The 23,394-nt window shown below is 41.0% G+C and overlaps 2 protein-coding genes across 2 annotated transcripts in view; one reads left to right on the forward strand and one right to left on the reverse strand.

Annotated features, from left to right (window-relative positions):
• The window catches only part of tgfbi (transforming growth factor, beta-induced), a 35,006-nt gene extending 23,690 nt beyond the window's left edge, over positions 1-11,316 (forward strand). Inside the window, 7 exon segments of the mRNA XM_033627554.2 lie at positions 378-508; positions 2,833-2,957; positions 3,076-3,150; positions 3,152-3,179; positions 3,674-3,741; positions 4,098-4,122; positions 10,552-11,316. Of these exon segments, the coding sequence (XP_033483445.2) occupies positions 378-508; positions 2,833-2,957; positions 3,076-3,150; positions 3,152-3,179; positions 3,674-3,741; positions 4,098-4,122; positions 10,552-10,607 (508 nt within the window). The 3' untranslated portion in view covers positions 10,608-11,316.
• A 6,925-nt stretch (positions 11,317-18,241) lies between these two features.
• LOC117259956 (cilia- and flagella-associated protein 20-like) lies at positions 18,242-22,354 on the reverse strand. The gene is made up of 6 exons (XM_033631785.2): positions 22,146-22,354; positions 19,718-19,797; positions 19,519-19,630; positions 19,168-19,356; positions 18,776-18,889; positions 18,242-18,586 (listed from the first exon to the last, which is right to left on the reverse strand). Exons 1-6 carry the CDS (start codon positions 22,227-22,229, stop codon positions 18,581-18,583), a joined length of 585 nt encoding a protein of 194 aa, XP_033487676.1. The 5' UTR covers positions 22,230-22,354; the 3' UTR covers positions 18,242-18,580.
• Positions 22,355-23,394: the final 1,040 nt, after the last annotated feature.

The following is a 23,394-nucleotide window of genomic DNA, read 5'->3' on the forward strand; positions in this document are numbered from 1 at the left end:
CAGTGAAGAGCAGTAAACAGATATTTGCCAGCAGCTCTGCGGGGATCGTCTCCTCTGAACTAAAGACAGAAACCCCCAAATGAGTCACAGCTTTGTGTTCAGCTTCTTCCAGGAACTTTTAGATTTAATGACAAGCAATTAGAATAAAATCAGCTCAGTAACACATAATAAAGCTCCCAGCTGTAATTTTATCCTCTAATCTACCGATTACGAGTCAAATTAAACAAGAAAGAGTCTTCTGAAGGAAATAAATAAATAAATAGGGCCGTGTTCTCTAAATAGAAGTGATGTCATGTTGCAGTAAATGTGTTGAGCGAGACTCTGCCTCTCCGTCTAACAGAGTTGTGAGAAACAAACGAACCTCCTTCCTGTTTCAGCCTCCTGGTCGGAGCCATCCAGACCGCGGGGATGACGGAGCTGCTGAACCAGCAGGGGGCACTCACCTTCTTCGCTCCCACCAACGACGCCTTCAATGCTGTGCCTCAGCAGGAACTCAACAAGCTGATGCGTGAGTTTAAAACTGCACAACATTTATTACAGTTTAGTTTGTTACATCAGAGACCATTAATGACATCATTAACCTCACAGAGATGCAGTCGACCTGTACATCATACTCTAAATGATACGTGTGATTCGTCATTTCCATTTCCTGTTCATGGTCTGTGTAAGCAGCTGTGCAATGAGACAGGACATCTGCTCTTTATTTGCATAAGATGCATCCAGGCCTCTTTATGCACACCAGGGGTGACAGCGTGCAGCGTGCAGCATGACCTGCCGCCTGAAACTCAGACTGTTGTTGATCCAAAGTGAGGACAGATTCAGCAGCTGCTTGACTCATTTCTCACCTTAGGTATTTTCAGAAACACATTTTAATAAACTGTTTCCATAATATAACAGAAAGCTTTCAAACAAGCTGCCATGTTGGTCCAGTTTGAAATCGAGGAGACTGGCTGCCAGACTGCACGCCCAGCAAGCTTCAGATGCTGCTAAGTTGGTGCAACCCCTCGCATTCAAAAACTCCCATTGACGACCTATTCCATGAAAAAAAAGGGAAAAAACGGTGGAGAAAATGGTGTTTATTCAGCCAAATGCTCAGCCTCACAGGCAGTTTGTCCTGGTGGTCACTCACAGTATTACAGTGAACTCATTTTCCTTACAGACCTCCATTATAAAGACACGTCTGTCAAACTGTGGACACCTCAGACTGTGAACGAGATCAGTTATGACTCTTTATATTCTGAAGTTTTGATCCATGGAGGTTTTATATTTGTAAAACTCTCATTAAGCCGAGAAAAGTGATTTAAAAATCTGTGACGTCTTCACAATGTAAAGTCTATGAGCCTCCACTGGAGTCAACAGGCGCCATCTTGGCGTTGTGTATCCAGATTTTATTCTGAATGTATGAGGTCATGTTTGTTGTTTACATCAATGCAAATCAAGTTCTGTCCCAGTGTCAGTTCTCTGGTGTGGAACCCTCCAGTTACAGGTGTCGCACAGACGCAGGTGTGTGGACGATGCAGCTGGTTGTTTATGTGAACGTGTGGTTAAAAAGGAAGTCTGTCTCCAGCCTGAAAAAATAAAAGTGTTTCTGTTCAATCGTTCTAAAACCGTCCTCAGTGTGGACTGTGGGCGTCTGTACGTGTCCACCTCTGGTCTCCTGCTGGAGGTAAATCAGCTGTTGTCCAACCTGAGACGTGAGCGGAGAGTTTCAGCTCCTTCTTTGGTCCAGAACATTTTGTTTATGTGACTCAGAGCAGAAATATCAGCTTCATATAAACTGTGTGAGCAGCCTCACCGGCGGCCTAATAAAGACATGAAGCCACTGTCACAGGACGGAGCAGCTGTGGATAAACTTTATCAACAACAACATGTGAAGAAGGTCAAAAGTTTCTCTCCAACATGACGGATCACGTTCCAGCCTGTCAGTGCACCAAAATAAAAGCTTTAGTCAGTCTAATTAAATAAACATCAATCACTGATGAACAAAACTCAACAGCTCCTCTTTTTAAAAGCAGATTTATTCTACATATTCTTAATAATATATATATTTTTTTTATAATTTTGGTTTTCTCTTTTATTTACTGGTGCAGTTTTTTTGTTTTTTTGTTCTTATTCTTATTGTTAATAAAACTGATTCTGATTCATGTTGAAATTCAACTACAACTAAATTTTCAGCAATGGAACGTGAGATGGATCGGTGGTTTGGCGCAGTGTCTGCAGTGATGCGGGCGCTGCCCCAGACCGTCGTGGTTCAGAGGGAGCTGAGCCAGAAGGCGAGGCTTTCTATTTCCTGGTCCATCTGCGTCCCAACCCTCACCTTACTTTAGTTGTGAAAAGTAACGAGTCAAATTCAGGTCAATCAGACGTCAGAATTCAGGATGACAAACCAAAACAAGATTGTATCTACAGACCGCTGAGAGGTAACTCAACGTACCCTCATAGAACGGTTTGTATGATATCCTGTGCATTAGTGCCCCACAAATGACATTATGTTCTTAACATACCGAGGTTAGGTTTAGGAACAGAAACATGGTGAGGACGAACCTTAAAATGACTCAAAGTTCACACAGATCTGAAAATGCAACTCCAGGGAAAAGTCTTGTGTTTGGTGACCCATCCACGACCCAGAGGTACCTCGGTACAAGTGCTCAGGACTGCTTCCATCTTTACTGCTGTCAGCGTGTTGGTCACATGATCGCAGTGGGACATGTATGAATTTGGGTGCATTACTTTTTGTAGGAAAACCTATGAACAGTTTGTGACAACAGCCGGAGTAACTACTGATCTCAAGTCAGTGATTCTGTTTTACATGTCTGTCTGTCTGTCTCCCAGGTAACCGTCAGGAGCTGTCAGATGTGCTCAGGAATCACCTGGGGGAGGGCCTGCTGGTCAGCGGAGGCGTTGGATCTCACACCAGAGTCAAACCTCTGCAGGGAAAGAAGCTGGAGCTGGGCGTGGTCAGTCATCAGAAACATTTACTGATCAATAACAGTTATTGATGACTGGTTTATATATCGCAGCTGCTAACAGCTGATCCTCTGTGTGTGTGTGTGTGTGTGTGTGTGTGTGTTTCAGCATAACTACACAGTGTACGTCAACAGGGTGCCGGTGGCAGACGCAGACCTGATGGCGACTAACGGAGTCGTTCACAGCCGTCAACAGCATCATCAGACCTCTGCGTGAGTTCTGCTTCAGTACTTCCTGTAGATGTGGCGACGGTGACTGAGCGCTGTGTGAAGTGTTCACGATGATCAGCTGAGTCTGTGCACAGCTTCAGTTTAGTTCAGCACAACATCACTGCTCTGTTTGACTGTCACTGCTCTCTGCCATCAGACTCCACCTGCTCAGCACAGGTGGACACGATATTACAGTACTGTTCATTTACAGAAAATTTACTTGAGTAAAAGTACTCATCAGTCAAACAGTCAAACCCAATTTATATAATTCAAAGACTGTTCAGGGACCTCAGTCTGCATAAATATTTAAATATACTATTTTAAAAAATGAATATGTTCTTGTTCCCCTCGCCAAAACTGAGTGTAACTTTGGAGCGTTATTTGACCCCTTTATGACAAGATAGTATAACATGGTTGGTACCAGTGGATGTAAACCTAAAGACTCCTGATGAATAATCATGCTGTCTGTCTGTCTGTCTGTCTGTCTGTCTGTGCAGCTGCGAAGGTGGACAGAGAACAGGCTGATGGACCTGCAGCTCCGCTCAGATCAGCTGCTTCCTTCAGGGTGAGAAAAAAACAGAGATCATTACAAACCAGCAGCTTTAATATTCTGTTCAGTGAGCAAGAAGATAGACATGAGGTTTATCACACACTCAGAGGAGGAGCAGAGTATTTATTATTAATATTATTATTTCACTTGTATTAACTGTGTAGTTTACAGTGTTTTACTGTCGTCTCCATCAGCTGTCAGTCACGTTTCAGTGTTTAAACATGAAAATACATTTTACTGTAAAGACTAGAAAATGATTTGCTTCATTCAGAGTTGCTCCATGATTTAATTTTGAAGTTTATTTGTAATGAGAGCTTCATGTTTCATTGTTCATCAGTAAAATAACCTCTGACCTTCTCTCTGTGTCACAGGCCGACTCCAAGAGCTTCAGGAACGGTGTGTTTTTCACCTCTGACTTGATGCTTCCTGTCTCTGACTTGATGTTTCCTGTCTCTGACTTGATGTTTCCTGTCTCTAACTTGATGTTTCCCGTCTCTAACTTGATGTTTCCTGTCTCTAACTTGATGTTTCCCGTCTCTAACTTGATGTTTCCCGTCTCTGACTTGATGTTTCCTGTCTCTGACTTGATGTTTCCTGTCTCTAACTTGATGTTTCCCGTCTCTAACTTGATGTTTCCTGTCTCTAACTTGATGTTTCCTGTCTCTGACTTGATGTTTCCCGTCTCTAACTTGATGTTTCCTGTCTCTAACTTGATGTTTCCTGTCTCTAACTTGATGTTTCCCGCCTCTACCTTGATGTTTCCTGTCTCTGACTTGATGTTTCCTGTCTCTAACTTGATGTTTCCCGCATCTACTTTGATGTTTCCTGTCTCTAACTTGATGTTTCCTGTCTCTAACTTGATGTTTCCTGTCTTTGACTTGATGTTTTCTGTCTTTGACTTTATGTTTTCTGTCTCTGACTTGGTGTTTCCCGTCTCTAACTTGATGTTTCCTGTCTCTGACTTGATGTTTCCTGTCTCTAACTTGATGTTTCCTGTCTCTGACTTGATGTTTCCTGTCTCTGACTTGATGTTTCCTGCATCTACCTTGATGTTTCCCGTCTCTAACTTGATGTTTCCTGTCTCTGACTTGATGTTTCCCGCATCTACCTTGATGTTTCCTGTCTCTGACTTGGTGTTTCCTGTCTCTGACTTGATATTTCCTGTCTCTAACTTGATGTTTCCTGTCTCTAACTTGATGTTTCCCGCCTCTACCTTGATGTTTCCCGTCTCTAACTTGATGTTTCCTGTCTCTGACTTGATGTTTCCTGTCTCTAACTTGATGTTTCCTGTCATTGACTTGATGTTTCCTGTCTCTAACTTGATGTTTCCCGCCTCTAACTTGATGTTTCCCGTCTCTGACTTGATGTTTCCTGTCTCTGACTTGATGTTTCCTATCTCTGACTTGATGTTTCCTGTCTCTGACTTGATGTTTCCTGTCTCTGACTTAATGTTTCCTGTCTCTACCTTGATGTTTCCTGTCTCTGACTTGATGTTTCCTGTCTCTAACTTGATATTTCCTGTCTCTGATTTGATGTTTCCTGTCTCTAACTTGATGTTTCCCGCATCTAACTTGATGTTTCCCGTCTCTGACTTGATGTTTCCTGTCTCTAACTTGATGTTTCCTGTCTCTGACTTGATGTTTCCTGTCTCTAACTTGATGTTTCCCGCCTCTAACTTGATGTTTCCCGTCTCTAACTTGATGTTTCCTGTCTTTGACTTGATGTTTTCTGTCTGACTTGATGTTTCCTGTCTCTAACTTGATGTTTCCTGTCTCTGACTTGATGTTTCCTGTCTCTAACTTGATGTTTCCTGTCTCTGACTTGATGTTTCCTGTCTCTGACTTGATGTTTCCCACCTCTACCTTGATGTTTCCCGTCTCTGACTTGATGTTTCCTGTCTTTGACTTGATGTTTCCCGTCTCTGACTTGATGTTTCCTGCCTCTGACTTGATGTTTCCTGTCCTAACTTGATGTTTCCCGCCTCTACCTTGATGTTTCCCGTCTCTAACTTGATATTTCCTGTCTCTGACTTGATGTTTCCTGTCTCTAACTTGATGTTTCCTGCATCTACCTTGATGTTTCCTGTCTCTAACTTGATGTTTCCTGTCTCTAACTTGATGTTTTCTGTCTGACTTGATGTTTCCTGTCTTTGACTTGATGTTTTCTGTCTGACTTGATGTTTCCTGTCTCTGACTTGTTGTGTCCTGTCTCTGACTTGATATTTCCTGTCTCTAACTTGATGTTTCCTGTCTCTGACTTGATGTTTCCTGTCTCTAACTTGATGTTTCCCGCCTCTAACTTGATGTTTCCCGTCTCTAACTTGATGTTTCCTGTCTCTAACTTGATGTTTCCCGTCTCTGACTTGATGTTTCCTGTCTCTGACTTGATGTTTCCTGTCTCTGACTTGATGTTTCCCTCCTCTACCTTGATGTTTCCTGTCTCTGACTTGATGTTTCCTGTCTCTAACTTGATGTTTCCTGTCTCTGACTTGATGTTTCCTGTCTCTAACTTGATGTTTCCCGCATCTACCTTGATGTTTCCCATCTCTAACTTGATGTTTCCTGTCTCTGACTTGATGTTTCCCGCATCTACCTTGATGTTTCCTGTCTCTGACTTGGTGTTTCCTGTCTCTGACTTGATGTTTCCTGTCTCTAACTTGATATTTCCTGTCTCTAACTTGATGTTTCCCGTCTCTAACTTGATGTTTCCCGTCTCTAACTTGATGTTTCCTGTCTCTGACTTGATGTTTCCCGCATCTACCTTGATGTTTCCTGTCTCTGACTTGGTGTTTCCTGTCTCTGACTTGATGTTTCCTGTCTCTAACTTGATGTTTCCTGTCTCTAACTTGATGTTTCCCGCATCTACCTTGATGTTTCCCGTCTCTAACTTGATGTTTCCTGTCTCTGACTTGATGTTTCCCGCATCTACCTTGATGTTTCCTGTCTCTGACTTGGTGTTTCCTGTCTCTGACTTGATGTTTCCTGTCTCTAACTTGATGTTTCCTGTCTCTAACTTGATGTTTCCCGCCTCTACCTTGATGTTTCCCGTCTCTACCTTGATGTTTCCTGTCTCTGACTTGATGTTTCCTGTCTCTAACTTGATGTTTCCTGTCTCTGACTTGATGTTTCCTGTCTCTAACGTGATGTTTCCCGCCTCTAACTTGATGTTTCCCGTCTCTGACTTGATGTTTCCCGTCTCTAACTTGATGTTTCCTGTCTCTGACTTGATGTTTCCTGTCTCTAACTTGATGTTTCCTGTCTCTGACTTGATGTTTCCTGTCTCTAACTTGATGTTTCCCGCCTCTAACTTGATGTTACCCGTCTCTGACTTGATGTTTCCCGTCTCTAACTTGATGTTTCCCGTCTCTGACTTGATGTTTCCTGTCTCTGACTTGATGTTTCCTGTCTCTGACTTAATGTTTCCTGTCTCTACCTTGATGTTTCCTGTCTCTGACTTGATGTTTCCTGTCTCTAACTTGATGTTTCCTGTCTCTGACTTGATGTTTCCTGTCTCTAACTTGATGTTTCCCGCATCTAACTTGATGTTTCCTGTCTCTAACTTGATGTTTCCTGTCTCTAACTTGATGTTTCCCGCATCTACCTTGATGTTTCCTGTCTCTGACTTGATGTTTCCTGTCTCTAACTTGATGTTTCCTGTCTCTGACTTGATGTTTCCTGTCTCTAACTTGATGTTTCCCGCCTCTAACTTGATGTTTCCTGTCTCTAACTTGATGTTTCCCGCCTCTAACTTGATGTTTCCCGTCTCTAACTTGATGTTTCCTGTCTTTGACTTGATGTTTTCTGTCTGACTTGATGTTTCCTGTCTCTAACGTGATGTTTCCTGTCTCTGACTTGATGTTTCCTGTCTCTAACTTGATGTTTCCTGTCTCTGACTTGATGTTTCCTGTCTCTGACTTGATGTTTCCCACCTCTACCTTGATGTTTCCCGTCTCTGACTTGATGTTTCCTGTCTTTGACTTGATGTTTCCCGTCTCTGACTTGATGTTTCCTGCCTCTGACTTGATGTTTCCTGTCCTAACTTGATGTTTCCCGCCTCTACCTTGATGTTTCCCGTCTCTAACTTGATGTTTCCTGTCTCTGACTTGATGTTTCCTGTCTCTAACTTGATGTTTCCTGCATCTACCTTGATGTTTCCTGTCTCTAACTTGATGTTTCCTGTCTCTAACTTGATGTTTTCTGTCTGACTTGATGTTTCCTGTCTTTGACTTGATGTTTTCTGTCTGACTTGATGTTTCCTGTCTCTGACTTGTTGTGTCCTGTCTCTGACTTGATATTTCCTGTCTCTAACTTGATATTTCCTGTCTCTAACTTGATGTTTCCCGCCTCTACCTTGATGTTTCCCGTCTCTAACTTGATGTTTCCTGTCTCTGACTTGATGTTTCCTGTCTCTAACTTGATGTTTCCTGTCTCTGACTTGATGTTTCCTGTCTCTAACTTGATGTTTCCCGCCTCTAACTTGATGTTTCCCGTCTCTAACTTGATGTTTCCTGTCTCTAACTTGATGTTTCCCATCTCTGACTTGATGTTTCCTGTCTCTGACTTGATGTTTCCTGTCTCTGACTTGATGTTTCCCTCCTCTACCTTGATGTTTCCTGTCTCTGACTTGATGTTTCCTGTCTCTAACTTGATGTTTCCTGTCTCTGACTTGATGTTTCCTGTCTCTAACTTGATGTTTCCCGCATCTACCTTGATGTTTCCCGTCTCTAACTTGATGTTTCCTGTCTCTGACTTGATGTTTCCCGCATCTACCTTGATGTTTCCTGTCTCTGACTTGGTGTTTCCTGTCTCTGACTTGATGTTTCCTGTCTCTAACTTGATATTTCCTGTCTCTAACTTGATGTTTCCCGCATCTACCTTGATGTTTCCCGTCTCTAACTTGATGTTTCCTGTCTCTGACTTGATGTTTCCTGTCTCTAACTTGATGTTTCCTGTCTCTGACTTGATGTTTCCTGTCTCTAACTTGATGTTTCCCGCCTCTAACTTGATGTTTCCCGTCTCTGACTTGATGTTTCCTGTCTCTAACTTGATGTTTCCCATCTCTGACTTGATGTTTCCTGTCTCTGACTTGATGTTTCCTGTCTCTGACTTGATGTTTCCCTCCTCTACCTTGATGTTTCCTGTCTCTGACTTGATGTTTCTTGTCTCTACCTTGATGTTTCCTGTCTCTGACTTGATGTTTCCTGTCTCTAACTTGATGTTTCCCGCATCTACCTTGATGTTTCCCGTCTCTGACTTGATGTTTCCCATCTCTAACTTGATGTTTCCTGTCTCTGACTTGATGTTTCCTGTCTCTAACTTGATGTTTCCTGTCTCTGACTTGATGTTTCCTGTCTCTAACTTGATGTTTCCTGTCTCTAACTTGATGTTTCCTGTCTCTGACTTGATGTTTCCTGTCTCTAACTTGATGTTTCCCGCATCTACCTTGATGTTTCCCGTCTCTAACTTGATGTTTCCTGTCTCTGACTTGATGTTTCCTGTCTCTAACTTGATGTTTCCTGTCTCTGACTTGATGTTTCCTGTCTCTGACTTGATATTTCCTGTCTCTAACTTGATATTTCCTGTCTCTAACTTGATGTTTCCCGCCTCAACCTTGATGTTTTCCGTCTCTAACTTGATGTTTCCTGTCTCTGACTTGATGTTTCCTGTCTCTAACTTGATGTTTCCTGTCTCTGACTTGATGTTTCCTGTCTCTAACTTGATGTTTCCCGCCTCTAACTTGATGTTTCCCGTCTCTGACTTGATGTTTCCTGTCTCTAACTTGATGTTTCCCATCTCTAACTTGATATTTCCTGTCTCTGACTTGATGTTTCCTGTCTCTGACTTGATGTTTCCCTCCTCTACCTTGATGTTTCCTGTCTCTGACTTGATGTTTCCTGTCTCTAACTTGATGTTTCCTGTCTCTGACTTGATGTTTCCTGTCTCTAACTTGATGTTTCCCGCATCTACCTTGATGTTTCCTGTCTCTAACTTGATGTTTCCTGTCTCTGACTTGATGTTTCTTGTCTCTAACTTGATGTTTCCCGCGTCTACCTTGATGTTTCCTGTCTCTAACTTGATGTTTCCTGTCTCTGACTTGATGTTTCCCGCATCTACCTTGATGTTTCCTGTCTCTAACTTGATGTTTCTTGTCTCTAACTTGATGTTTCCCACGTCTACCTTGATGTTTCCCGTCTCTAACTTGATGTTTCCCGCATCTACCTTGATGTTTCCCATCTCTGACTTGATGTTTTCTGTCTGACTTGATGTTTCCTGTCTCTAACTTGATGTTTCCCGCCTCTACCTTGATGTTTTCCATCTCTACCTTGATGTTTCCTGTCTGTGACTTGATGTTTCCCATTTCTAACTTGATGTTTCCTGTCTCTGATGTGATGTTTTCTGTCTCTGACGTTATGTTTCCTGTCTCTGACTTGATGTTTTCTGTCTCTGACGTTATGTTTCCTGTCTCTGACTTGGTGTTTCCTGTCTCTGATGTGATGTTTTCTGTCTCTGACGTTATGTTTCCTGTCTCTAACTTGATGTTTCCTGTCTCTGATGTGATGTTTTCTGTCTCTGACGTTATGTTTCCTGTCTCTGACTTGATGTTTTCTGTCTCTGACGTTATGTTTCCTGTCTCTAACTTGATGTTTCCTGTCTCTGATGTGATGTTTTCTGTCTCTGACGTTATGTTTCCTGTCTCTGACTTGATGTTTTCTGTCTCTGACGTTATGTTTCCTGTCTCTGACTTGGTGTTTCCTGTCTCTGACTTGATGTTTCTTGTCTCTGACTTGCTGTTTCCTGTCTCTGACTTGATGTTTCTCGTCCGCAGACGACCTGTTCCAGAAGGTGGTCAACAGTCGCTCCAGCAGGACGATGAATCAGTGAGACGTCAGCAGAACGTCTGAGGAACCAAAGAACAGAACATGTTCTCCTCTCAAAGGGTCAAAGGTCACAAAGCTGAGAGGAAAAATCCCCCTCGAGTCTTTTCACTCTGCAGGAAGTAACGTCACCTTTCACAATAAAAGCACATCAGTGATTCATGAAGGGAACAAAACATTAAAGGCTTTAACATGTGAGACGATAGAAACAGAATGATTAAACTGTGGTTAGTTTGAGTCCCAGTGAGACACAGAGGTCAAACTAAAGTGGAGTCAGTGCCTTCATTGAACTGTGGGAAATGTAGTAGACGTATGAGTGAAGCAGACGAGGCTGGGAGCCGGCACAGATCACTGATCACTGATCAATACATGAATCAGACAGTGTGGGAGGACCTGACGGGGATTTTTCTTCAGTTTGTAGAGAAGAAGATTTTTTTATTTTTTACCGACTCAGCGTTTGATTTTCTTTGTACTGTAAAAAACAGACGTCACTTCTGAAGTCCAAAGTTTGAACCTTCACATGTAAAACTTTTGTAAAGTGTGTTTCTGTTGTTGTTGTTGTTGTTGTTTACTCTGTGTGTCGTTGTCCTGCAGCATGTCGGCAGGTCTGAGCTCAAACAAACAAAGTGACCTGATGGATTTCTGGAGCTTTTTTTTAGGATTTTTTTCTTTGTGATTTTTTTGTAAAATAAAACTGAAAAATGAGCTCTGACAAACACGTCGTGTGTGTGTGTGTGTGTGGTCAGAGGTCACAGGGTTCATGTCTCTGCCCGCTTGTAAAAAGGCTGCAGAGCGTCACAGTCACCATGCCGACTTAAATTATTTGTAAAATCTGTGCACGTGTCCTGCATGCACGTTTCCTGCGTGCACAATCCTCCTCACCGTCGCAGAGGGAGGATCAGAGTTATGAAATATTAATGTGGTCCAGGTGAGGTCAACATCAGCCGAGTCCAACAGAAACAGAAGCTTCTTTTTACAGGGTTTAATGCGAAGCTGTGAACGCCTCACTGAGTGAACCTTCAGTTTCCTCTGCAGGGGAAAAGAACAGACCGTTACACACACACACACACACACACACACATGCAGCCGCTCAGTAAAACATTTTTCTATGAAGCTGAAGTTTGCAGTTGAAACTTTATTTTATTTTATTTTATTATACTTTATAAAACAACAAATACAAACAATACATAATGAAACCGCCAACACTTTTTTTTTGTTAGACATTTTTTTGAAATAAATTTTCTTCTTTATCAGTACACTGCAGAGTACAGAGGTAAAAATAAATAGCGGAGAGAAACGACATAACAAGACACAAAAAATAAGAAATGTTAATAAAAAAAATATAACAATAATATAAACAAAAACAATCCAGTTGGACAAACACATGAATATCACAGACACAGTAACGTACGACTCAGCAGGTCAGAGCAAACCAAAGAGGAACAGACAGTTTTTGGTTTGTTCAGGAGGCGTGCAGATGATGAACTCTGGGACTAACAAGGTACCACTGAAAACAACATACTGTAAAACTTCAGTTAGTCGCCTCAGTCACCAGCCCAGTGTGGCCACACGTGTTGACAAACAAAGCCTGTCTCAACTGACCTGTGGCTAAGCCCCGCCCTCAGACGTGATGAGCCAATCACAGTGCGTATAGCCATTCCCATACACTGGGACATTCTCTGCCTGGACGTCCATTGAAATGCGTTACAGAAAGTCAGTTTGTTCGGTTTTATGAGCTTTTTCTGAGATTTGAAGTTTAAAAATGGTCAAACGGTGTGCATGGGGTACATGCAACTCTGACACAAGGTATCCTGAGAGGCTGGGCGACCAGGTGTATTTTTTACACTTTAAACCACATCTCAACCAAGAAAAGTGTCTCCTTTGGATAAAGTTGTGTGGTAACGTTAGACCACAACATCAACTCAACGTGAATAAGATTAACAATGATGTCTACATCTGTTCTAAGGTAAGTCAACATTGTGTTTGAGGCAACATATTGTCACTTTGCTGGAAAGAAATATAAAGTTATCTTTAACATCTCTAGCTAACGTTAGCTAAAGTTAGCCTAACGTTAGCTCCTAGCTGCGTTGTTCATCATGTCACCTTGTTTGCTGGGAGTTCATTAGCCTATTTTGTTCTAGTTTTGTACTTTGGTGATCGTACATCATTGTTAGCTGTTGTCCAAAGGGCTCTAGTTAAGCTAACGTTAACTTCTGGAGCTTAGCTTCATTAACTTATCTGTAATGGCAGAGATAACAAAGGTTGGCAAACGTTATGCTGAATGATTCAGTGTAAATACTGTAGCACCAAACTAACGGAGAGACACTCTTGGTAAAGATGGTAAAAAGGCCGTTATCCTTTTCTCATATTCTGAGCCAAAAACCTTAACTTCAGTGGCACTTTAACTTGTTGTCTTTGATGGTGACGGCAACCAGATGCGGTTCACAAGCGTACACTGTGACCTGTAAATTTTGGCTTGTAATTTAAGCTTTTCATCGACCTTCTCAACAATAAAATGATGAATATATCCCTCCAATGCGTAGTTTAGGCCCTTTTGGTTACTTCTCAATGACATCTGATCGTTATGTCCCCAAAAATCATCAGTTGCCTCCTGTGAAATGCCGTGTACTGTGACACCTGCCATAGCGCCGGGCACTGAATGTTGATAGTTTGTCTGAGTGAGTGGAGGGGGCGGGGCTTAGCCAGAGGTCAATTAGAGGCCTGGTCTGGTTACCAAGCAGTTCATTTTTATAGAAGTTCTTTGGATGTATAAATCAGGTTGTTGACGACCCACCTGAGCTAATGTTAGTCAGCTGTTTAGATCGTGCACACAGATATAAACTGTAGAAGACTAATTTATTCAGATTCACAGCATGGTAAACAACATGAGAAACAAAACAAGTGGTGACTCGCTGCATCACCTCTGAAGCTCCACTCGTGGATTACTCTGTAAGTTCTTCAGTCTGTGAGGGTCCTCAGGTCAGAAGGATCAAAAGGTAATCCTCTCTGATGTCAGAGTTCAATCAGATGAATGATTCATAACGGATATATTATCTGGAGCCAAGTTTTAAACAAGTAATATTCATACTAATTTAAATTAACAGTCTGTGTGAAAGGAATTCTGTCCCATGTACAGGCCTGTTGAGTTCAGTGATATAAGCAAATAACAGCCCAGGGCTACTAATACAAGTTTTACAGTACATCTGAGATCTTTCAGGGAATTCTAAGTACAGTTAGAAACACATGGTCTGAGACCGTCAGATTATATTCTTATACTACTTTGCCAACAAGATAAATAAATGAATAAAATTAAAATGTCCTGATTACACTGAAGTATGCAGAACCATTGTTTATATACCACACTGAGGAAACAATAAACCATCATCAAGCTTTAATTAACACACTTTCAGAATTCTGCTGAACAAAGTCTTTCAACAGAGAAAAGAAAAAGAGGAGCGAAGGTAAGTGTCAGGGTGAGAGCTGAATGTTAGAGCAGCGTATGGATATGGACGACGGCGTGGGACCAGGTGGTAAGTGTCTCAGGTTTTGCAATACTTGGTTCAAACCTTCATCTTCTTTGTAGCAGCCGAAGCAGCGACGATCTGCAACACGTCTGCAGCACTGATAATAATGACTTCCTGTCTGATGCAGGTTGGCTCAGCTCACAGGATAGTTACACTCCTCTTTTACTCTTCCTTCATCTTTCTCAGTTTTTTGTTAAAAGAAAAAAAGACAACATGCCCAGTCACACTGTGTGCTCACACTGACACAGATGTACATGAGCATCTTATCTGCCCGTCCCAACCTCTGTGCGTATATCTAACAGGCGAGTGCCCAGCTGTGTGTCATTAAAGACTGTGCACATCATGATTGCAGCAAGGACTACAAACCATCATGGCATCTATTGAAAGACTACAAACCCCATAGTAAAGAAGGCAGTCAGGATGATGGCTGCTGCTCAGCTGAAACAGATAAACTGATTGATGCTGCAGTGAGAAGCTGAAAGGGAAACAGAGAGCAGAGCTTTAGTTCTATCACCAAGAAGACTGTGAGGCACAGCTTTGATTTAAACACCTGTTGTGTTTTGTTTACTTTCTGTCTGCAAGAATTCATTTCACCTGTTAAAGGAGACTGAATGGAAGTTGGAAAGAAACTCTTGACTGTCTTCATCTCCTGCACACACTCCTCCAAAGCTCCGAGAGAAAAGCTTCTGACCCCTCAGGACATCACAACACACTGAAAAGCAAATTTAAACACCACACTTTTGTTTTTGCTCCCATGTGTCACAGCTTTGAGTTACTGAGTTGAATCCTGCCAACAGTGATTTATCTCCAGCTGTCCAGACATGACTGTTAATGTGACTGTGAGCATGCTAACAAAGAGCTGGTGACAGAGTGGACGTAATAACTGTGTCAAGGACCCTTTGACCTTCCAACATAAGTGATGCAAGCAGTGACGAAATCTGAACACAGGCAGTCAGCTGGAGACGTGTGATAGACACATGTCTCCAGCTGACTGCTTGTGTTCAGGTCACCAAAAATCATTTTAATACCAGGTATAAACTGGCTCTAAGACTTTTTAATGCACACACATCACGCAGGGCGCCACGTCTCCGTCACACAGAGTCCATCAGGCTCCTCTTCACTGGCTGTGTGAAGCTGCTGGATGTTAGCAGGAAGTGGAACACGCTGTCGTACACGCCGATCCAGAGCGTCACAGACGTGCTCAGGGGGTGACACGTCTGCTGAGTCTGCAGGCCGAGAAACAACTGGGATGTTTCAGCTTCCTGTGACATGGAGCCTCGTGGTACATCATCAGGCTGCAACGTGACATCATGACAAAGGTTTGGCAGATCTTTTCTTCAGAAGTTGATGGAAAACATCTGAAAGTTAAAACCCTCCATGATGTTTATTGGTCACTGTTCCTGTGAGCAGCTGAGGTCGACACTGCAGGAGAACGTTCTCTGTGAGGTTCTCCTCAGAACAACAGGTGGAAACAAACAGTCACAAACTTCAGTCAAACTCAAACAGTTTCAGGTCTGTGTTGAACAGAAGCTCGTTTCAGTCAGAAAGAGAAACAGATCAAATGTTGGGAAAGATGGTGATCGAAACGTTCACAGTAAATCAAATGACAGAGTGAAGAGTTGAGCGTGTGAGCTGCAGAGAGAGTTTTATATTCGTGTGTGATCGGAGCCTCCAGCTGCAGAAATCTGAGCGTCTTCTCTGATCGTAACTTCAGATTAAATAAATATGTTCACTTTGGTTTTCTGACTTTATTAAATCAGCTCCTTTTATTTTATTAAACTCTTTGATTTCCTGTCCGTCTCCCTGAAACGCCTCACTGGTTTGATTTTCTGCTTCAGCCAATACAGAGCACGATTCAGATCTCTGAGGTGTTGACGTCGAGACGAAGAGTGACAGCAGCAGGTAATCCGCCACAGCTGCTGCTCGCCGCACGACACCGGCCGAGACTGAGGAGGAAACACTGACGGCTGACTGACGGTTCAGTGATGGTTCAGTGACAGCTGACTGATGACTTACAATAAGATCAAAGGTTATTATGGGATGTTTGTCCAATGAAGCCTAAATAAAACCGCCTACCGCTGCTTTAAATGAGCACAATCAATATATTTCTGTTCTTTTCTTCTTTAATGTGACGACGTCCTGAAATCTTTGACTTCAGTGAAAATAGTAAAATAAATCAGCTGTAGTGAGGTTAGAGTTCTGAGACATTTCTGCAGAATAAAAAACATCAAATCAGATATGTTTAATTACACACCCTGTAGTATCATTTAGAAATTCAGTTTTATAAATCTGTTCACATTTTATGAACCAAGTACTTATAATTCCCGTTAACTCCCAAAACAAAAAAAGAAATAAAATCCATTTAAAATCCCTCCAGTGACTTGTTACAACAACGATTTGGACCTGAAATCAATAATTGATTATTCTGTGATGATACTGAAATGTTTATTTATGTTTCCAGTGTACTCTGAATAAATTTCCCCAAAAGTTTTTGAACTTGTCTCAAAAGGACTCAAAATGTTTCTGGACTCATCCTGGACGATCACGGCACGACTCTGATTAATAATATTATTTTAGTTGGAGAGTTTTATTAATCTGATTCAGTGAGTTTGATCATGACTTTATTTCATATTTTAAAGCCCTGAAACTCGTGAAAAATAGAAATAAACTGTTCAGCATGATAGATGAATATGATTTACAGAACAGGCCTCGCCCTCTTTATTCTTTATATTTCGTCATATTTGATACATTTTAATACGTCAGTCTGTTTTGTATAAACCTGATCATTTTGATCTAAAGATCTGAGCTGAGTTGTTCATAAAAGATAAATTATAAATAAAAAGCAGCGTCTGCAGGAGATCGAAGTTTTCAAAGAACTAAAAGTATTTAAAGTTTTTAAAGTTCTGACTTTCAGCAGGAAACATGACCTGTTAACTATCATTAAGTTTCAGAATAAAAGCTACGATAAAGCAGAGTTTCTGCAGTGTTGAATATTTTTATCTCCTCAGACAGGAAACACTGAATAACACACAGAAAGCCAACAGCTCCCCCCAGTGACACAAAGACAACAGTGACTTGTTGAGAGTCAACATGTCGGTGGAGGAAATAAAATAAATTTACACACAGAAGGAAAATAATCCAGATTAAAAGCATTTATTACAAATATATTTAATAATCCCTGAATTATTTCAGAACAGTGTTTTTGTGGCAAAGACAAAACATGTCTATTTTATCTCTCTGTATATAATAATTAATATTTTTAGATATTCATTTTAGGCAGTAAAGTTCCATTTATGAGAGACGTGTTGCTTTAATCTGAATTAAATATCTAAACACTAAAACACAGAAATATGTTATGATATTTTCAAAGGAAATACGGACAATTTTAAAAGATGTATTTTTCAGTGATGAATTAAGTGTTGTTTAAAATCATCTTGTTGATGTGTGACGTGTGATTTTTATTTATTTATTTATATGTCTGTAAAGTGTTACAGCGGGGGTGTTTCTGGTCCATATTGACATGATGACATCACACAGTTGATCCGTGATGTTCCAGCTCATCCCAAAGGTGCTCTATTGGACTGAGATCTGGTGACTGTGGAGGCCATTGGAGTACAGTGAAGTCATTGTCATGTTTGAGATGATGTGAGCTTTGTGACATGGTACGTTATCCTGCTGGAAGTAGCCATCAGAAGATGGGTACACTGTGGTCATAAAGGGATGGACACGCTCAGCAACAATACTCAGGTAGGCTGTGGTGTTTAAACCATGCTCAGTTGGTACTAAGAAAATCTCCCCCACACCATTACACCACCAGCAGCAGCAGCCTGAAGCGTTGATACAAGGCAGGATGGATCCATGCTTCCATCTGAATGTGGTTTTTCCAATCTTCTATTGTCCAGTTTTGGTGAGAAAACCCGTGTGAATTGTAGCCTCAGTTTCCTGTTGTTAGCTGATCATTATTATTATTATTATTATTATTATTATTGGGGATTTTTTCTGACAATTTCTGACTATTTTGTTGTTAATCTATTTATCTATTTCATTTTGTTTTGTTTGTTTACTTATTTTTAATTTCAGTTTTCTAGTTTTCCTGTTTTTGGTTGTATTTGTTTCTTTTTGCCTCAGGTTTTTAATGATATATTTGTTTTACTCTGTGAGGTAACATTTGCTTGTGTGGACCCAGGAAGTGTAGCTGCTACCTTGGTAGTGACAGATGGGGATCCAAATATATAAATATACTTGTGTACTTATCTCTGTATCTTTAAGAGGAAGAGCTGGTCCCTTCAGTCTGTCTGCAGCATGCATCAACCGTGACGACAGACGAGTCCAGAACAAACTTTATCGTGTAAACTCAAACTCCCACAAATAAAACTATCACCAGGTTTTTAAACTTCATCAGGACTCTTCACACAGATAAATCTCACAGCTCCACATCAGAGCAGGGACAGAGTCTTTACTGCTGCAAGAAAGAAACAAACACACAAATGGACAAGTGTTGAGACGACGTCCACGAGTCCAACTGTCTAATCTGCTGATTTGACTCATACTTGTTATTAAGAAGATGAAATATTTCCATCTGTAACATCACTGTAAAATATGCACTGTGTGTGTGTGTGTGTGTGTGTGTGTGTGTGTGTGTGTGTGTCACCTTAGCTGTCTGGGTCTGGACAGGCAGGTAGAGTTTAAACTCTGCTGGGAACTCGTCCTCAGAGTACAGTCGGTCTGCAAAGAACACTCTCCTTATGCGACAGTTAGCGTTGATCTGAGAGGAGGACAGGTCGGACATGAGCAGCACAAAGAGAACACAGTCTTCTAAAGTCACTGTGGGGACTCTACAGTCATGTCCTGATGAAGGTCCATGCTTGACCGAAACGCTGACGAATAAATAAAGCAGAGTAAAAGTGAGCGCAGGAGTCATCTTTTCTTTATAAGTACAAGTCCAAGGGGCTCAACTCCCAGCACCACAAACAACCAGTGAGAATGACTCTACAATCACACTGGTGTCAGTTGTTTCCTGTCTGTCCGTCTCCGTTCACTCACCTGCACACGCAGTGTCTCTGTGTAGTTGGTCCCGTAGGCCATCCTGGTGAAGTCCGACAGGTCGAACTGGATCTGGTTCCAGCCTGTGTCCAGTCTCATGGGCATGGTGCAGGTAAACGTGTTCACTCGTGTCACACTCTGAAAATTACTCGCCCGAAACCTCCGGCGAACGTTTTTATCATCTAACACCTATGAGTTGTAAAAGATGGAGAGAAAACATGAGTGACCACGAACCCTTACACACACACACACACACACACACACACACACACACACACACATGAGTGCATGTTTGTGCCAACGACACATGGAGGGGGGGAGCGGGGTCTGTGTCTGCAGCACTGCCTCCACCTGGACTTCGAAGGTGAAGTACTTCTTGAGGTTTTTGATGATCATGACCAGAACAGGAAGTTTGATGCCCAGTGTCTTCTCTGGGTCTGCAGGACATGATAAATACGTGGTGCTGTGAGGAGTGGAAGAAATAAAAAGATGAGGGTGAGTAGAGCTGGATGAGCTGACCTGAGCTGAAGATTCAGTTGAACAAACTCACCTGATGTTTGTCCCCACGACCTCCAGCACCAGTGAGCAGATGTCCTCGTCTGTGACCCTCTTGATGTGACCGTTCCTCACCTGCCAACACACAGACATATTTAATATTATCCTTCTGCTGAGGAGCGTGTCACCATAATAAACATCACAGACATTAGTTCACTTCAGATAAATCCATACTGATGAATACGTCTGCGTTAAAGTTACATGAAACAGCAGCACAGGTCAAAGGTCATTTAGAAACTATGACATAATGTTGGTTTGGAAACCTGAGGGTTCTGACAGTTTTTGACTTGTGCTGTCCTAGTCTGGATCCTGGTCTCAAAACATTTTAGGACTCTTTATCAAACTGATGTCACAGTTTTCTATATGTCAGTGTCACAGTGTGTCTCAGCTGCTCTTTGTGATCATGTGTAGTTATGGTTCATTTCTTCAACAAACTTTTTGGCTTTTCTTCGTAGTGTCCTTACTTTGTGTTTTTATTGCTTGTTTTAGAGCTTTACATTTTTGTTCTCTGTTGTCTGTAACTGATGATGCTGCCCGTCTCGGTCAGGACACTCCTGAAAAAGAGATTTTTAATCTCAAGAGGTTTTGTGGTTAAATAAAGGATAAATATTTAATATATTTTTTAAAATTGATTTATATTTGTGTTTTATTTCAGGTCATCACGCAGCACGTTACACATGTGCACCTCACACACTGAAATACACACACTCTTCTTACACTGTAAAACCTGATAAGTTGGTTCAACTCAAACAGTTTGAGGAAACAGATTGCCTTAAACCATTTAAGTTTAGTAACACAAACTATTTAAGCCTTAAATATTCTTTGATTTGAGTCCAGGTGACTCAGTTATTTGTGGTTACAGTAACTTTAAGTTACTAATATTAACTCCATTCAGTTAATACAACTTAAATAAATCAAGTGTTTTACACTGTTGTATTTCTCTAAACTTAGTAAAAATGTTTCATTAGATTTATCTGAATTAATTTAAACCAACTTTAATCAATCTGTTGAACCAAATGTTTCCATTTAAGTTTCATTAACTCAGTTTATTTCCTCTAAAGTAAATTATTACTTTCTAGTTGTGAGAACTTAACTATCTGTCGTGGCGACTCAGTACATTTGAGGAAACTGATATCTTTAAAACATTCAAGTTTCATTAACTCAATATGAAAACACGTTAAACACAACTCAAACTATTTAGTGAATGTTGAACACCCAGGACAGAATATTCATCATATCAATGTTTAAACATTTAAATCTCAACAGTTTGTGCTTATGCTGGCACAACTCTGAAAATAAGACTGACATAAAAACACACTGTTTTTTAAAATCAAATTTTCCTCTTAATTTACTGTTAAAAAAACATTTTTTCAATGTTGCCTGGAAGTGAATTATTTCTCACTTTAAACATGATAATCGCAGTTTTAAATTTGACCAGATCTAAACATTCCAATGCACGTGACTTTAAAAACAGTGTGTTGGTGTTCCCTGTGTCCCACACTGTGTCCTGTGGGTACAGTAATTCAGACATGTTGGTACAAGTGATGAACACAGGATGTGACGTGATTTATGGTCCAGTGGGTGTTTAGATCTGAGGTTTATTGCAGATTGAGTCGTCTAAAGTCACACCCAGAAAATCTGGTTTCACAGACTCTTTCCACGGGGTCATCCCTATGTTTCCCGGGTTCTATGTTCCCTGCTCAACCAAAAAGGGTTCTATGTTTCCCGCTTACTAAAAAAAATCCCAGGGAACACAGAACCTTTTTTGCAGGGTTAAGTGGGGAACATTTATTTATTTATTTATTTTTATATTAGGAACAGAGCATATTAATGAACATTATACAAAACGTAAATATGCCAGATTATAGCCGAGGCTAATTTCCATCCGTTGTCCCTATGGGCAGGTTGTTGTTCATAAAAGAAACATACGAGAAAAACACATAGAAGAAACAACCCGGGAAACATAGATACGATCATCATCTGTACGTCTGTGTCTGTGCTGTGGTTTTCTAACAACATGAATTTAGTTTGGTTCAAATTTAAAGACTTTTATTTATGCTAAACTATTGTTTTAATTTACTCACATTCCCAAACTCCCATCCAGACCAATACTAGTGTTTTTAATCACTTTTTAGTTTCAAAATATCACAGGACAGTATTAACAGGGAGGAAACTTTAAAGCGTCATTAAGAGTTAGCCTGATAAATTTAATTAAACTGACACATGTAACAAACAAAAGCTTAAATCAGTCAGTTGAACAAAACATCCAAAACACAAATGACTGTTTCAATATTGTTAAGCTGGAGCTTCTAGATTCCAATGTCAGCTAGCGTTAGTCTTAGCATGGCCAATGGTAGCTTGTGTTAGCATGGCTAGCTAATGAAGCTAACAGCCTGACAGCCTTCAGTCTGACCTGCCTTCACCTTTTTATCCCAGATGTCCAGAGGTTTGCTGCCAACACTGTACAGGACGGACAAGAATCCACTTTGAAATGTGTTTTTAAACATCTTCGTCTCTGCTCTCAGTCCACTGTTCGTCTCTTCACTCGTGTGTTAATGGCTGAATGAAGCTAATGCTAATGTTAGCCACTGTTGGCACGTAGAAAGAAAAAACAGTAGTGGTCATTTATCAGTTATTTTGCTGTTGCTGGGGGAACTGGATCTGTTGGTGCTGTTCACCATGGTTTTTAAATGGTAATGCAACCCAGTCGCCATGGCAACTGAAAGAGGTGAGTGTCGGTGTGAGATTTAGAAAAAATAGCAGAAATAACTTTTGTAATTTTTATATATTTTACGGTATGTGTTCAATCATCTCATAATTTTACCAAAATCCTTCACTTGTTCTGTTGTCTCAAAGTTAGTCCTCTTGGCAGCAGGAGTGCTGTTACTGTGTGACTGCGCCCTCTGCTGGCGGGGAGTAGATGTACCGCGCTACTTCCGGTCTGTCTGTCAGTCTGCAGTGAACTTGGCGGCGACTGAACGTATTTACTGCAGTGTGATTATAAACTGAGAATTTTAACTTCTGATGTTGATTCAAGTGCACAGAGCAGCTTATTAACACTTAACATCAGTGTTAATAAGCTTGTCTTTCCCTCGTGTCAGACATGTTGTGAAGATAGAATACACAGGACAGTGGACTCATATATAAACCTGGGTTTTCAATAAGACCAGTGTCCAGTGTCTGAATGTGCACCTGAACACAGCACAGTGTGGCTGGATCTGCAGACTGTTTCCAGCTACATGAGCGCCAAATAAAACATAAAAAAGCATTATAATTTTTATATTTCTCAAATGATTGCAATGAGTCATTTTTATATCCACATGTTCACAATCTATAGAAAAAACAGTTTTGTCCCCAGTTAATCATAATCTGGATATTAAGGCTGTAATCACTGCGGCTCAACGCTCAGTAGAGGAGTGTGTGTTAGCTTTATATAAACTGAATTATTTACATGGTGAGAGATAATTCATCATGTGGCATTGTAAAAACTCACATTTGTCTAACATGGATTTGCTTTATTCCTTAATTAATATTTGTGGAGACGTCCCCATATAATTTAATGTGGAAGTACAACTTATCAACGTGCTAACGCGCTAGCTAGCTAACTGTCTGCTTATTAACACCTTGATCAGAACAGATTACTCTTCACTTTATTAAGGACACCACAAGAAA

This window comes from Epinephelus lanceolatus, chromosome 7, assembly GCF_041903045.1.
Source record: "Epinephelus lanceolatus isolate andai-2023 chromosome 7, ASM4190304v1, whole genome shotgun sequence".
Lineage (NCBI taxonomy): Eukaryota > Metazoa > Chordata > Actinopteri > Perciformes > Serranidae > Epinephelus > Epinephelus lanceolatus.